General features: G+C 34.7%; 1 protein-coding gene across 4 annotated transcripts in view; it reads left to right on the top strand.

Moving 5' to 3' along the window:
* The window catches only part of LOC109830481, a 17533-nt gene continuing 4944 nt past the window's right edge, over positions 2748-15336 (top strand). For 3 of the 4 annotated variants that reach the window (XM_020397750.1, XM_020397749.1, XM_020397748.1), the window contains exons 1-9: positions 2748-3224; positions 3549-3646; positions 3681-3767; positions 3856-4003; positions 4118-4399; positions 4838-4980; positions 5094-5264; positions 5345-5435; positions 5517-5688. In XM_020397750.1, coding sequence (XP_020253339.1) covers positions 2991-3224; positions 3549-3646; positions 3681-3767; positions 3856-4003; positions 4118-4399; positions 4838-4980; positions 5094-5264; positions 5345-5435; positions 5517-5688 — 1426 coding nt within the window. In that variant the 5' untranslated portion in view covers positions 2748-2990. The remainder of the gene's footprint in view (positions 3225-3548; positions 3647-3680; positions 3768-3855; positions 4004-4117; positions 4400-4837; positions 4981-5093; positions 5265-5344; positions 5436-5516; positions 5689-15336) is intronic. The other variant, XM_020397751.1, reaches the window with a different exon arrangement.

Here is a 15336-nt window from a genome sequence, read left to right as displayed (position 1 = left end):
GGCACCGATTTAGGATTCTTTAGATTTATGGATTTGTGGTTAATTTTGATGATCAAGATTCGTTGGATAGTCTCTCATGCATTAATGAATTTTTATGAGCATATACTTGCCAATATTCACTTCCTAATATAAAAATAATAAGTAAATAAAACCACCCCTTTTCCTTTTCTCAAAACCATCCTCTCTATAATGCTCAAATTCAACTCGGCTTGTTGTTTCAGACAAATCTATAGATTTTACTTTTAAAAAGAGCTCTCTAGACGTGGAAACTATTTCCTCCCTTACAAAATTACATTACCCCTCCAACCCTTCAATTTACTCGCCTCACCTTGTTACATAGGTTTCTTTCGCAAGTCTCCAAATGAACCCTTCAATTTACTCGCCTCACCTTGTTACATAGGTTTCTTTCGCAAGTCTCCAAATGTAACCGTCCCCTTCTGAACCCTCCCATGCCTTTTTTGTGTGTCATGATGTGCATGTTTAGGATATTGACCGTTGTCTTGTCACTTTCCTAAACTAAAACCTCAAAAGAGGTACCGATTTAATTCTATTTAGCCCAAGATTAGATAGCGCTTGGACTACCAGTTGTTAGGGGTGCTAAACCGTATCCGTATCCGAGAAAATATCCGTAATTGTATCCGTTAGGATATGAATATGGTTACTCAAATCTATAACCGATAAGATATTGTTACAGATATGGTTTTGTAGTGAAATATCTGTATCCGTATCTGAAATATCCGAATACATATTAGTCATACTCTTACGATAGTTTTGATTATTAGATTATGGATTTGTGGTTAATTTTGATGATCAAGATTCGTTGGATAGTCTCTCATGCATTAATAAATTTTAATGAGCATATACTTGCCAATATTCACTCCCCAATATAAAAATAATAAGCAAATAAAACCACCCCTTTTCCTTTTCTCAAAACCATCCTCTCTATAGTGCTCAAATTCAACTCGGCTTGTTGTTTCAGACAAATCTATAGATTTTACTTTTAAAAAGAGCTCTCCAGACGTGGAAACTATTTCCTTCATTACAAAATTACAATACCCCTCCAACCCTTCAATTTACTCGACTCACCTTGTTACATAGGTTTCTTTCGCAAGTCCCCAAATGTAACCGCCCCCTTCTGAACCTTCCCATGCCTTTTTTGTGTGTCATGATGTGCATGTTTAGGATATTGACCGTTGTCTTGTCACTTTCCTAAACTAAAACCTCAAAAGAGGCACCGATTTAATTCCGTTTAGCCCAAGATTAGATAGCGCTTGGACCACCAGTTGTTAGCGGTGCTAAACCGTATCCGTATCCAAGAAAATATCTGTAATTGTATCCGTTAGGATACGAATATGGTTTCTCAGATCTATAACCGATAGGATATTGTTACAGATATGGTTTTGTAGTGAAATATCTGTATACGTATCTGAAATATCCGAATACATATTAGTCATACTTTTACGATAGTTTTGATTCTTAGATTATGGATTTGTGGTTAATTTTGATGATCAAGATTCGTTGGATAGTCTTTCATGCATTAATGAGTTTTAATGAGCATATACTTGCCAATATTCACTCCCCAATATAAAAATAATAAGCAAATAAAACCACCCCTTTTCCTTTTCTCAAAACCATCCTCTCTATAGTGCTTTTTCAGACAAATCTATAGACTTTACTTTTAAAAAGAGCTCTCCAGACGTGGAAACTATTTCCTCCCTTACAATTACAATACCCCTCCAACGCTTCAATTTACTCGCCTCACCTTGTTACATAGGTTTCTCTCGCAAGTCTCCAAATGTAACCGTTCCCTTCTGAACCTTCCCATGCCTTTTTTGTGTGTGTCATGATGTGCATGTTTAGGATATTGACCGTTGTCATGTCACTTTCCTAAACTAAAACCTCAAAAGAGGCACTGATTTAATTTCGTTTAGCCCAAGATTAGATAGCTCTTGGACCACCAGTTGTTAGGGGTGCTAAACCGTATCCGTATCCGAGAAAATATCCGTAATTGTATCCGTTAGGATACGAATATGGTTACTCAAATCTATAACCGATAGGATATGGTTACAGATATGGTTTTGTAGTGAAATATCTGTATCCGTATCTGAAATATCCGAATACATATTAGTCATACTCTTACGATAGTTTTGATTGTTAGATTATGAATTTGTGGTTAATTTTGACGATCAAGATGTCTAATCTTAACTTTTCAATTATAATGGACATATTAACAAACCCTTTTGTATCACATGAACTATGTTTTTCTCAATACTATCTAGTTTTCTCATATCTGTTTTGTATCTGTACATGAACTATGTTTTTCTCAATACTATCTAGTTTTCTCATATCTGTTTTGTATCTGTATGCATATCCGCTTATATATCCGCATGTATATCCCTAGTTTTCTCATATCTGTTTTGTATCTGTATGCATATCCGCTTATATATCCGCATGTATATCCGTAACCATATCCGATTTTAGCGGGTATTGTTATAATTTTTCTTACCGATGTATATCCGTATCCGTATCCGAGATGAGTAAACGGATATGGATACAATAAGCATCATATGCGAACCGTATCTAGACCGAATGCACCCCTACCAGTTGTTCAACGGATAAGATTCATCGGATTTTCTGATGCATTAATGAGTTTTAATGAGCATATTTGTCAATGTTCACTCCCTCTGTTTAAAAAAAAAAAATCACTTCCCCTTAAAAAATAAAATAAAAACCCCTTCTCTCTAGCCCAGAAGCCATCTGCTATCTAACCACTGCTCGAGTTCTCCACCCTCAAAGTCTCTTCTCAAACTTGAAAACCATTCCTTACCCAAAAAATTTCAATTCCTCTCCATTGCTTTGAAAATTCGTCGTACCCACTTCATAAACCTGTCTAAGATTATACAGAAAAAGGTTCCCTCTCTCTTCAATCTCCTGATCTTTGACCTTCTTGCTCTGCTTGAAATCGAAGCTCTCTCTCTGGATCTCTAGCGATGGCTCTTGCTGAGAACTCTAGCGCTGAGAACACTGTTGCTGAGATCAATCAGAGAGAAGAGAGCAGTAACCAGAATTTAGCGGCTGAGAATTCTGCTCCTGGGGTCAAACCGAGAGAAGAGGGTAGTTGTCAGAACCATCTTTCCCTCAAGAAGAAGAGGACGAACAATCTCGGAGTTCGTGTCAAGGGAGCGCGAACATATGATTATGTAAACGGCAAGACTTCCCATCGGGTATCTTTCTTTTTTTTTCAACTTTTGTTCTTCCATCGGTTCAATTACTTCTTGGCAAGATCTCTACAAGAAGAAGCGTGATGCAACGTTACAAAGTAGTGTAATTTGTTGATTTTTCTGTTCAATTCTGGTCACTGCTTCAAATTTTCTGAGAAAACATGACCTATGTCGCAAAATACCATCGTTTCTTTGTTGAGGCCGCCCAAGAAAAGGGCTGGACATGCCACAATTTCCCTTTTCTCGTTTTTTTCCTCCTTTCAGCAAAAAATTCTCACCTTTTATTATTCAATTTATGAGATATGGGTTGTTATCTATGATTTACAGTGTCGGCAGAAGACGAGGGGTTTTGCGGTTTTCTGTAAGCAGCTAAAAAAAGACAAGTTGTGCACTCTTACCTACTGCCACAAATGTCTTCTGAATAGGTAATTTCTTGTCAAATGATTTTGCATGTTTTAGATATGGCAAAAACACGGATGAAGTGGGGAAGTTAGAGAGCTGGATTTGCCCCAAATGTCGCGGTGTTTGCAATTGCAGCTTTTGCATGTAATGCTCTCTATAAGTTTGCATGAATTAATATTGGAAATTTTGAGTTTTTTATTTTTTGTATTGATTTATAATTTGGGTTTCTCAGGAAACGGAAAGGGTTCCAGCCAACTGGAGTATTAGCTCATGTCGCCAAATCAAATGGGTTCAATTCAGTCCATGAGCTATTGGATAACAAAGGCGCAAAAAAGATGGAACCCCAAAGCACAGAATCGACACCTTCTTTTTATAACAAGGTACAATATTTCTTTACGAGTTTATGTTAATTTTCAGTTCTTTTTAGTTAATATGAATGAAGAAGGATATGGTTATCTTAATACTCATTACTTTTTGTTCTTGGTTTCTTGAAGGTCTCTTTGTCTTCCAAAAGAAGTCATGACAAGGAAAACCAGTCTCTTGAGAATGAAGCAGGACCAAATGAAGAGGAACTGGCAAAAAGATTAAAGTTTGGGACATCCGGCGTCAATAAAGAACATGGCAATCAAAGTCATGGAGATGCCAATTCCAATCCTTTGGAAGACATTACACTTCCGCAAGGCAGTCCATTAACAGAAGTTGCTGGCACTGAACTGCCAGCTCTGGATGTTGGAGCTGCGTTGCGGTTCTTGGAGTTTTGTTATGCATTCTCCAAGGTATAATCCTTTGTAGTTTGGGAGCTTAGGTTGTTTTTATCCGGTATGCATTTGCTTATTAGACTATGCTTACACCTGAATTCTGACTTGAATAATTTAGTTGAACTAGATCATAATTATTGCTTCTTTTAGAGTGCTCACAGCTTTTAGCTAGACTGACTAAATAAATATTCCATTGTCTCTTAAAATAGAAAAATAATTAATGGTGCTGAAGCGCAAAACTTTGGGAACAAGGTTTTAATGTTTGTATATTTCTTAAAATTGGTCAATTACTTGTGAATCACTCTATTTTACTTGTGAAGTTTCCTACTACACTTTCTTGCTTGGTCACTCTATTAGTTTATCAGCATTTCCCAAGAGCCTATTTGATACAATATTTTTATCTTTTATAGTTATGTTATGCCTTCGAAAGTTGTTTTCTGATTAATCTTTCTTTAGGTCCTTGATATAAGGGAACGGCAACCTGAGTGCATTCTCCGAGATTTAACGAGAGGGTGTCTCGAACGTCATGGAGTGTATTCAGCACATGTTGAATTCACTATCAAATTGCTGTCTCTAATCGGAATGGAGATGAAAAATGGGTAGCTTCTTGCATTCTGTTTTTGCTGAACGTTGATTTCATTTCCTGTTTGTTGAGCACTCAACCTTTTCTGTTGAAAATTTTCTGACTGATCTACACATAATCACCAAACAGCAGGGATGCATGGTTGCAAGCTCTTAAAAGATGCATAGAGAAATCTAAGTGCACCTTGGAGGGATTGCCTCTGGACCTTCTCGGCAACGGTTCAAATGGATATGATAATCTTGAACCATCTATGAAATTGAAGATACTAAACTTCCTTTGTGATGAGGTTCTTTACACAGAGTAAGTGTTATCTATTAGTTTACACTTAACCATATCATGATTCCCTGCATATAAATTCTCATGATGTGCCATTTTATCAGAAAGCTAAGGAGTTGGATAGATAAAGTGGCTGTAAAATTTGATGAAGGAAGGAAGGAGAATAGAAGAAAACTACTTGCTGCCAAGAAAAAGGTTCTCGGTTATTGGAACTGTTTATATATTTTTTTGTTTGGTTTGTATTAGTTTAATTCTCTAACACATGACCTTTTGCAGGAAAAACTTTTAAAACAGCAGGTGAAAGATGAGGCTGCCAAAGCTATGCTTTTAGCCAGAGAGGAAACTCCACCCTCTCTACCTGAGTTTGATGGGTTTCTTTCTCAATCACGGGCTGACACAGATGGAGTGCATGCTGAAGTTCTTGCATATGTTGAACTTATGCCTAAGAGTATGTTGCCAAATTAAATGCTTTTCTTTCTCTTTTGGTTAGTTGAATGAACTACTTTTCTTTTAGTTCTAATTAAGGATGTTAGTTCTATTGTTCATCTATCATTTTATTCCTTTGGTTCTAGCAATAACTTTGTACTATTCATTTAACGATTTAATTTTGTTGGACCTGGTACTAGTTAGCTAATGTACAAATAATCTAAAAGCTTCTTCTGCAAGGTTTAATTAGATCAACTTAGGAGATTAGCACACTACATGGTTGTTTTTTCATTTAATGTGCTTAGATGAGTGAGTGGTTACCTCAATCCAATACTTGTACTAGGTAACTTTTGGGAATCCATGGGAGTTTGAAGCTCAAGTGAACTATGGCTACTGCTTGTGAGCTTTGATGTTTGTAAACTGTGACATTTTTATTTTAAAATTGAAAAGTTTGTCAGATAGAAGAAGCATCTGAAATTTCAGATAAAATGATCTCAAAAGCAGACAAGCCAGAACATTCATCATCAACTATATGGAGACAGATGTAAAGACATGTAACAAAATTGACAACCAATTATGCAAGCATGCATGTGCATACAAGCATGCATGTGCATACAAGCATGCATGTACATGCATATTCATGTATTTATTATACTTTCAAACATTGATAATTCAAGTTTAATATAACGTAAGATGGGGAATGTGGAATGTCAACAAAGTTGGTCGGGGATTGGGAATATATGGTGGTGTAGCTAGTGGCAGAGTGAGCTTGAATTTGGAAGTTGACATCATAGGCATCGAACTAATAGGAGAAAGTGATTGTGGAATCAATGGAGGAGTGGAAATGTTGGATCAATGTCGTGAGGGGCGGCAATGTATAGGGGTGGCATCATCTATAGGGGTACTGAACTCAAAGGATGGAGGTTCAAACGTTCATTTGTAAGACATCTAATTGCTAAAGTTGAGTGACGACAAAAAGGTGGGGCTGATCAGGGTCGTCGGGAGTGATGTTTGAACTATGAAAAGATGATGAGGTGGAGATTTGTGGAGAAGAAGAAACCGATCGAGGGGTTTATGAAGAGCAAAAGAAAGATAAAATTTTGGGCCTCATACCCATGCAATTCTTATTGTAAAATGTCAATACCCAGGCAATTTTTGTGGTAAATGGCAGCTCACACGCAGTGGTTTCTTGATGCAATACTAGTTTTTCGGCAATTCTTACTGAAAAATGACAACTTACATGCAGAGGCTTCTTAATGCAAGACTAGTTTTTCATAATCTCTCAATATCTCAAAAGAAGAATTTTACAAGCTTTATATTGTAACTACTTGCACAAATAAAAAGGAAGAAAATGAGACCAAATAAAATTCCTAACTAAAAAGGATGGAGATAAAATCATAACGATAGGAAAAAAGATATAAATAAAATATAATCCTAACTAAAAGGAAGAAGATTGAATCAAATAAAACTCTTAATTAATTTTGCCAATTATGATGCAATCATATTAGAGCTGAAACCATATCAAGATTCGAAAACTCGGAAGAAAGAGAGCACCAGATAAAAATGGTTGCAAGCAATATGCTAGGATTTTATTTCGTCGAAAACTTGCCACTTACATCCAAAAAAGTCTTTTGTAGACTCGAAAATAAAACAAAAAGGTAAAAATAATAATATTTTTACCGAAAATAGAAAATATCTGGAAGCTTTATTATAATGTTGAAGTCCAAAATTATAGATTTTCGCGTCTTCCACAAACTTCAGCAATCCCATTGACCCTCACGATTTTGCAAGAACTTCGATTTGATTGATAACTTGTGAAATTTGGGCAAGTTTTAAGTTTTGCCGGATTTGACCCTAATAGAGTTGAAACTGTCTATGTAGGCTGGTGTTATCTATTGGGCTGCATCAAATTCCCAAAGTTATCCTGTATTATTCCATCTATCTCATAGAATAATATAACCTCATGAAAAACATTAAATTGATATCCTTTTGATACGAATAATGCATACGGAATTTGCAATAACATACTAGGAGTTAAATAAACAAAAAACTATTGCAACTCGTACAAGGTTTTCTATATATTTGGTTAAATCTGACATTTTATTGAGGAGAATAACCGCTATAAATAACATTATGTTTTGCATAATGTTTGAGACCGATTTTGCATTGATAGGAAAATAAGCCTCACAAATCTGTTAGTCAACAATTTGTATCCCTTATAATTAAAGTTTGTATAAATGGCAAAATAATTTGTATATAAAGGAAATATATGATCTTTTCTAAATTTCCGATCATGTAGAAAAAATAAAATAACTATAGAAATAGTGAATAAAGTTATTGTTAGCAACTAGCTATCATGATTTCTCTTTCTTTGCACTCATTTTAAATTAGAGATTACTCATCCTCTTTAAATGTCATTAAACATAAGAATGATACATGACAACAAAATCATACTGTTGAAAATTTAAAACATCAATTTGAATTTCTTGTCCAAATATTAGGTAGCTAAACACCATATCAAACAACTAAATAATATTTTGATAACTAGAGTTACTAATTGTACTTGCCTAAAAGAAAAGAAGTTAGTACGACCCGCAATTGTGCGGGTCGGAACAGTCCGACCCGCAACTGTGCGGGTCGGACCAGTCCGACCCGCAATTGTGCGGGTCGGATCGGTCCGACCCGCAATTGTGCGGGTCGGATCGGTCCGACCCGTGCAAGCGCAGTACGGATCCCGAAATACGTTTTGACGGTTTTGATGCTGTTTTCGCATGTTTTATCTGTTCCAGGGGTTTCTAACTAACTTGATATCATCCCCAAACGTGGTTAGGCTGTTGTTAACTGAAGATAGAGCCAAATCACTTGTTCTCATCCAAATAACCACTTCCGAAGCCCTATAAATACAAGCCTAGGGCCTCATTTCAGCGGGGCTGGAATCTTATCAAGAGGACGAGGTGCTGCTGGATTGGAGAGTGAAGGAGCACGAAATTTCAGCAATTGTACTTGCCTAAAAGAAAAGAAGTTAGTACAAGTAGTAATATAACACTTATAAGGTATAAACAAACCTCTATAGTCTCCATGTTCGGTCATGTTATTATGATAAATATAGGTAGATTATTGCGATGGAAACTCCCATTGTTGTCAAAATGCATAGCACTAAGTGAGGAACTATATCTTTGGTATGTGTGACCCAAGATGCAAGGCTACACGTATAAGGCAAGGTTGGGCATGTCGCTCACTTTCAAGTGCACAACACAAAGACACAAATCTCCTAAGATACGTAAGGTGTAAGTAAGTGTAAGCGAGGCACGAGCCTCACTAAACAAAGTTATTCTATCGCAAAATTTTGCAATAATGAAACTTAAACTTATATCACTACTAATATCGTAGTCGATAGAATTAACGAGCACTCTAACTATCTACAGTTTGAGTTTGCTTCTTTATAATGACAATGAGCAACAATATTAGAAGAAGAATGAGGGAAACTAGATGAAGGAGAAGAGAAATCATAAAGAAAAGAAAGGGCGATGAATTAAGGTGAGACTAGAAGAGGAACAAGAAAAGGGAAGAGAAGAATTAAATGAGGAAAAGAAGAAGGAAGATTATTTATAAAAGAAATGTCTTGAATAATTACAAGTGGTTGTCAAATCATCAAAGATCAACATCATTATTGGAGGTTATAGATCTGTGTTACTAGATGGGAACATATGTATGTGGTGCATTATTAACTTTGAAAAGGACTATAGATGGAGGGACTGCTATTTTATTCATTGAAACAAGCTTTCGTGGAACATAAATAGGAGCCCAACTTCAGTTGTATTTTGCGTAGCGTGCAAGAGTGCAAAGTTACTTGGTGACTAATGGGGTGTCATACTCATTTGCATTTAATGAATCCAAGATCAATTTTGAGGTCCTAATCCTAAAGTTGGAAAAAAAAGATCTTAAGAAAAAGGGCTCCACTAACTCAACATCACATTTTATTTTTAACTCGAATTTAGGTATTTAAACATTATACAAACTTTTAGCAACCAAGAAAAACTATACTTGTCCATAAAGGAACTTACAACTATCTTATTTGGTAAAATAAATTCTTCATGAAATTAATGTAGAAGGATAGCGCCCTTATTTCGTGTTTTCTACTCTCACAATATACCTTCAGTGTTTAAATTCGTCCAAACCAGATCCTATATTTTCCTAATGATGTTATATTTTTACCAAATTCATTCAATCACCACCACGACAATACTTGGCCATATTTAACACATACTTGAAAATGTGAAGAAAGAGAAGGGAAGAGTTGAGGCTATGAGGACATGAAAATGAGATCATTCGAAAAATAAGGAAAGTTTTTCTAAGAGAATGGAGGTTATGAAGAGATTAAGAAACTAAAATGTGGTTAGAGATTAGGAGAGGTAATTAATTACATAAGTGGGGTACTACTAGATATCAATAATATCTTACGATTTCAATTTCTTTGGGATCTTTTGGAATCCATCTAAGGTCTTAGAGGTTCCATTTTAGTCTTATGGATTTGGTCAAGCCTATGTGGTGCACACCATGGGTTTAGTAAGAAGATCTGGATGAAGACAATGACAATAAAGATGGTTGAAAGATTATTAGTGCATCTCTTTTTATAGCACTTTAATGTCCTTATATTTGCGAAATATATTTTAACTAAAAAAACGCAAACATAAATAAAAGTACTTCTCAAAATGCATACAAATCAATCACATTGGTTTATTATAAGCATTACAAGTTATCGTCCAAGTAATGATTTATTATTTTTCTAGTTTAAAAATCAAGAGGCAAGGTAGTAATTCCAAGTATATTGCATAGAATAAAATTTATAAATGTAAATATAAATACCAATTACAACTTGACATAGGTGGAAACAACTATAAAAATCTAGTCCCTTGACGTGCATCACATATGTATTTTTCTTATAAAGAAGATAAAGATAGAGAGAAACAGGCTATATACAAGGTTCTTCGAATGTCAAGGAAATGTCAAACAATAAACATCCATATTGAATTGTGGATATTGAATAACATGCATACATAATACAATGTCCTAAAATATAATTTAAACATGCATATATAATGTCCTAAAATGTAATCTGAACATACTTAATGAAATCTGAGCATCCAAAAATGTAAATAATATAAGTTCATGGTCAGTAATCAATTGTAGAAACTCAAATAGGAAAAGAGTTTATAAAAATTTTGTTAAAATACTTTATAGGACTGGATTTTATGCTAAGATTAAAAAGCATAGTAGAACTGTATTGTTTTACGGCAAGCTATATAGAAAGATATATCCATCAACATATCGGCTCATATATTGGTTATGTTCGGGATATATCACTTGAAATTTGCCAAAAAAACCGTAAAGGATATTGAGATCATATCATTTTGTGGCAAGCCTTACAAGAAGATATATCGGCTATATCAGGGATATTTAAAATAATAATTATATCCATATATAGATGTTGGGAATGTGAGCAAAGTTATTCAACAATGTCTCTAGCACTCGAAAATTTGGAATCTTTTAAAAACTACCTCTAGGCTTTAGAGGACTTCATTCTCGGTATTTGTGCATTCGGTGAATCACAAAGTAGGAAAATGCTATTCATAAAGTTCATTCTATTTTGATGGGAGAGGATAAAATGGTCTAAATGTCAGACAATGGAATTTGTTTGATGGAAAATTCCACACTTGGTGGTGGATATAGGGAATATGCTCAAGAAATTTAACAAATATCAGAATTTCATGTCGGATATTGTATGTGGCTGTGTGCATGTCAATGAAATCTAAAAATATAATAATATTGAATCATGTAATTATGACATATCTAAGAGACAAAAGGACCGAGGGTGATAAAACAAATAAGGGGGAAGAAAGAGAGGGTGGGCTTGGTGCTTTTGACATGCATTCAATAGTGACGAAGTAGGTCATCAAAGTGTAGGGAGGGCTTGGTGGTTTCTAATGTAGTTGAGAGAGAGAGAGAGAGGGGGGGGGGGGGAGAGAGAGGGGGGGGGGAGAGATTGAGTTTCAACATCCAGTCAAAAGTGATGATGTAACAGGCAGTCCAAGTGAGGGGATGGCTTGGAGGTTTCACTATGCAGCCGAGAGTGATGAAGTAAGATGCAGTCAAGGGTGAATAGACACTCAACTTGAGAAATGTAGGGAGGAGCATTGAGGTGTAATTGAACTCTAATTCCTATATTGAGATTTATATTGCGCGTTTCAAGTTTGGGTTTGAGCTCAATTGAGTGCTAATCTCCTAACCCAATCTTTGAACGTCCTAACCTAATCTTTAAAACAAATGTCAAACTCGAACTCACATATGGAACCATTTCTATCTATTTTTTATGTGGAAATAACACCTAAAGTATCGGGAAAATCTCAAATGACGTCTTATATATTAAAGAAATCATGAGATATTGCAACAATTTCCCAAAAATGGTAAAAAAAATTCGTTAAAGACAATATGCAGCAATTTCAACCAATCTTTAAAATTTTGATTTATATGTTAATTCTGTTTTCAAAACTTTCTTAAAGTTGAATTACATAAGGTATCATTGTTTCAGTCTATTTAGTGATATTGAATACTCAGAATTTAGAACTTCCATGTTTTGTTTGATGGTAATTAACATTTACTTTAAGTGGCTGTTTGTTTGCTCAAAAAAAGAGAAATGGAGGATTTGAAATCTGACAATAGCGCCACATATGATTTTGATTTCAAGGCATTTTCATTCCCCGCGTTTGGTTCGCTATGTAATTTAAAGAAATGGGGGGTGAAATGGGGTGCCACGTCAGCTTTTGTAGAAAACTCATTTCAGACCAAAATGGGCTGAAATGGGTGAGAAATGTCACTTCACCACGTCAGCTTTTGTAGAAAACTCATTTCAGACCAAAATGGGCTGAAATGGGTGAGAAATGTCACTTCAAGCAATTTTTAATTGCTCAAAGCACTGTTCCAAAATGGGCTGAAATGGGTGAGAAATGTCACTTCAAGCAATTTTTAATTGCTCAAAGCACTGTTGAAATGGCGCATAGGATTAAAAGGTAATATTTAATTGATCAAAGCACTATTGAAACGACGGCTGAAATGATATTTTTTAATTTTTGGATGTTCAAACAAACCCAAGAAATGAAAATCCTTGTTTTCCAGCCTATGATTTCAATGTGAAACAAACCAAATAAATTAAATGGGGGAGACCCTCTGAGATGTCCAGAAATGGTTTTCAAACACTGTTTTCTGTTTTCCTTTTTTTCCGGAAATGTACTAACTAGCCCCTAAATCTCAAATGTTGGTAGAAGTAGAGGATGTATACTCATTTCGGAGACCAAAAAATTTGTATACATTGTAAGTAGATGTTCTAAACTAGTGAACTTGGTGGAACTTATTAGTGTGATTTCATTTTTCCTATGCATGGTAATCTTCTGAGCAGTAGTGGAAATCTAGAGTTCCATTATAAATCGAATCACAATGCTAGTTTACAAATCAAACTATCCTTTAGATCTATGTTTTATTTATGAACTTCGAATAGCTTTTTGACATGCTTCATACCTTTTTGATTAAATGGTTACTTGATGTTGAATTAAGGCAAAAGTTTAGTGGAGGTCCTTGAAGTATGAGTCAAAAGTATGAGTCAGACATCATCTAGGTCCTTAATGTATGCAAGTCATCAAATGCGGTCCTTAATCTTTGCTCCTTTTTCAGTGTGGATCCTTTTTGAAAAACTCTGTTAAAAATCGTTGATGTGTCAGATTAAATTGTAACGTTAAAAAATATTTGCTGACTAGATATCTCTTTTTTGCTCTCCTTGCTTAGTAGAGCAAAAAGTAGATGGGTTTTTTAGATATTAGTCCCTCAAATATTTCATGTTGGCACCAGAAATTAGTTCCCTAAATCTTCATATTTTGAAATTAGTGTCCCAATTCTATAGGTATTTTGAAATTATTCCCCCAAATCCTCATATTTTGAAATTGGTCCCGTAATATATAAAGTGTTTTAAAATTAGTCCCCTAAATCTTTAAGTAGTGCTTGGTTCCTTGACCATGTGGGACTCGGATTAAGGATTGGATTACATACTCCCATGTTTGGTTAATTTATTTTGATTCATCATTGGATTGGTATTAAGATAGTATCAAATTACCAAATTCTCTGCGTAGTATATTGGCAATATATTAATAACAAACCTAATCTTAAAAGTTTTAGAAATTACAAATATGTCCCTGGAAATTACTCTGCAAGTTTTAGAAATTGCAATTAATTCCCTAAATATTTTCCAAATTTGCAAACAACTCCTAAAAGTTTTAAAAACTACAAATAGCCACCCTAAAAGGTACAAATACCGCCCTAAGACTTACAAACAGCTTACTGAAATGTTACAACAGTCCTCCTGAAAGTTTTGGAAATTACAAATAACCCCATGAAAATTTTAGAATGAAAAATAGCCTTTGAAAAGTTATAAACAGCCTCCTAAAAGTTTCAAAAACTGCAAATGACCCCCTGAAACTTCCAAAGATTATAAATTAGCCCCTGAAAGTTTCAAAATTTGAAAATAACCCCTAAAAAGTTCAAAAAACCTCTAAAGTTTCAAAACTTGCAAATAACTCCTTGAAAAGTTTGCAAACAGCCCCCTAAAAGTTTCAGAAAGTGCAAATAATCCCAAACATTTACTAGAAACCAGCAGAAAGTTTTAGAAATTGCAAATAACTCCTAAAAAGTTTTAAAATTTGTAAATAACCGTCTGATATATTGCAGAACCCCCCCTAAAGTTTCAGAATTTACAAATATGAAGATTTAGGAAACTAATTTCAAAATACCTAAAGATTTTAGGGAATCTTTTTAAATTAGTTTTTGGTACTTTCTCTTTTTAGAAAGATATGCCTTATCGGGATTAGGCTTTGTGTTTCTACTTAGGAAGAAGGATTGTAACCCCAAGTGTATTATTGCTTGTGATTGATAAAATTCCTCTCTTTATATTATTTTGTGGATTCGAGGTTGTCTCTTTGTGGATTCGTAGAACGCCCAATGGTGGATTCTAAGATTTTGTTTCCGCACTGCTTCAGTGCGGTTATAAACTATTAGTTTTATCTAACAAATTTGTTTGATTTGTTACTTATATGACATATTGCTTTCAAAGTTGAGTGACATTTGTTTATAATTAGTATATATATTATTTGTATAAAGTTTGTCGCAAGCAAATATTCCTGCATAGAATGTAGAAGAAGCATTGCCTATTGCTAATTCATGGTTTTTTGTGAATTAAATTTACCAGTAAATTATTCTATTGGGCTATTCCTTTCGATTTGCTATTACACAACTACATAAAAGACATTTTATAGTTAAGCCATTGTTGCTCTTTTATTACTATACTTTTGTTGTTAGCTTAAATCAATATATTTTGTTCTTTGCTTATACATTGCCAACCGAGAACCAAAGATCTGATGTTGTGAGAACTGACTATGTTGTCCGGGGGAACAATCGGCAAATATATTGGAAATTGAATGGCTACAACAATCGTTCGAACATTATACTTCAAGGTTTTATCATAGTCCAATAGTCTTCTCATCAAATCACAACATAAATAACTCTCATTTTTTTCAATGCAGTAGTTCACTAGTAAAAAGAGGCTCTACCCCAACGGCTGGACTGAACC

The sequence above is a fragment of the Asparagus officinalis genome, chromosome 2, assembly GCF_001876935.1.
Source record: "Asparagus officinalis chromosome 2, Aspof.V1, whole genome shotgun sequence".
Classification (NCBI taxonomy): domain Eukaryota; kingdom Viridiplantae; phylum Streptophyta; class Magnoliopsida; order Asparagales; family Asparagaceae; genus Asparagus; species Asparagus officinalis.
Note: the sequence above shows the minus strand (reverse complement) of the source record. Positions and strands in the feature narration are given on the sequence as shown.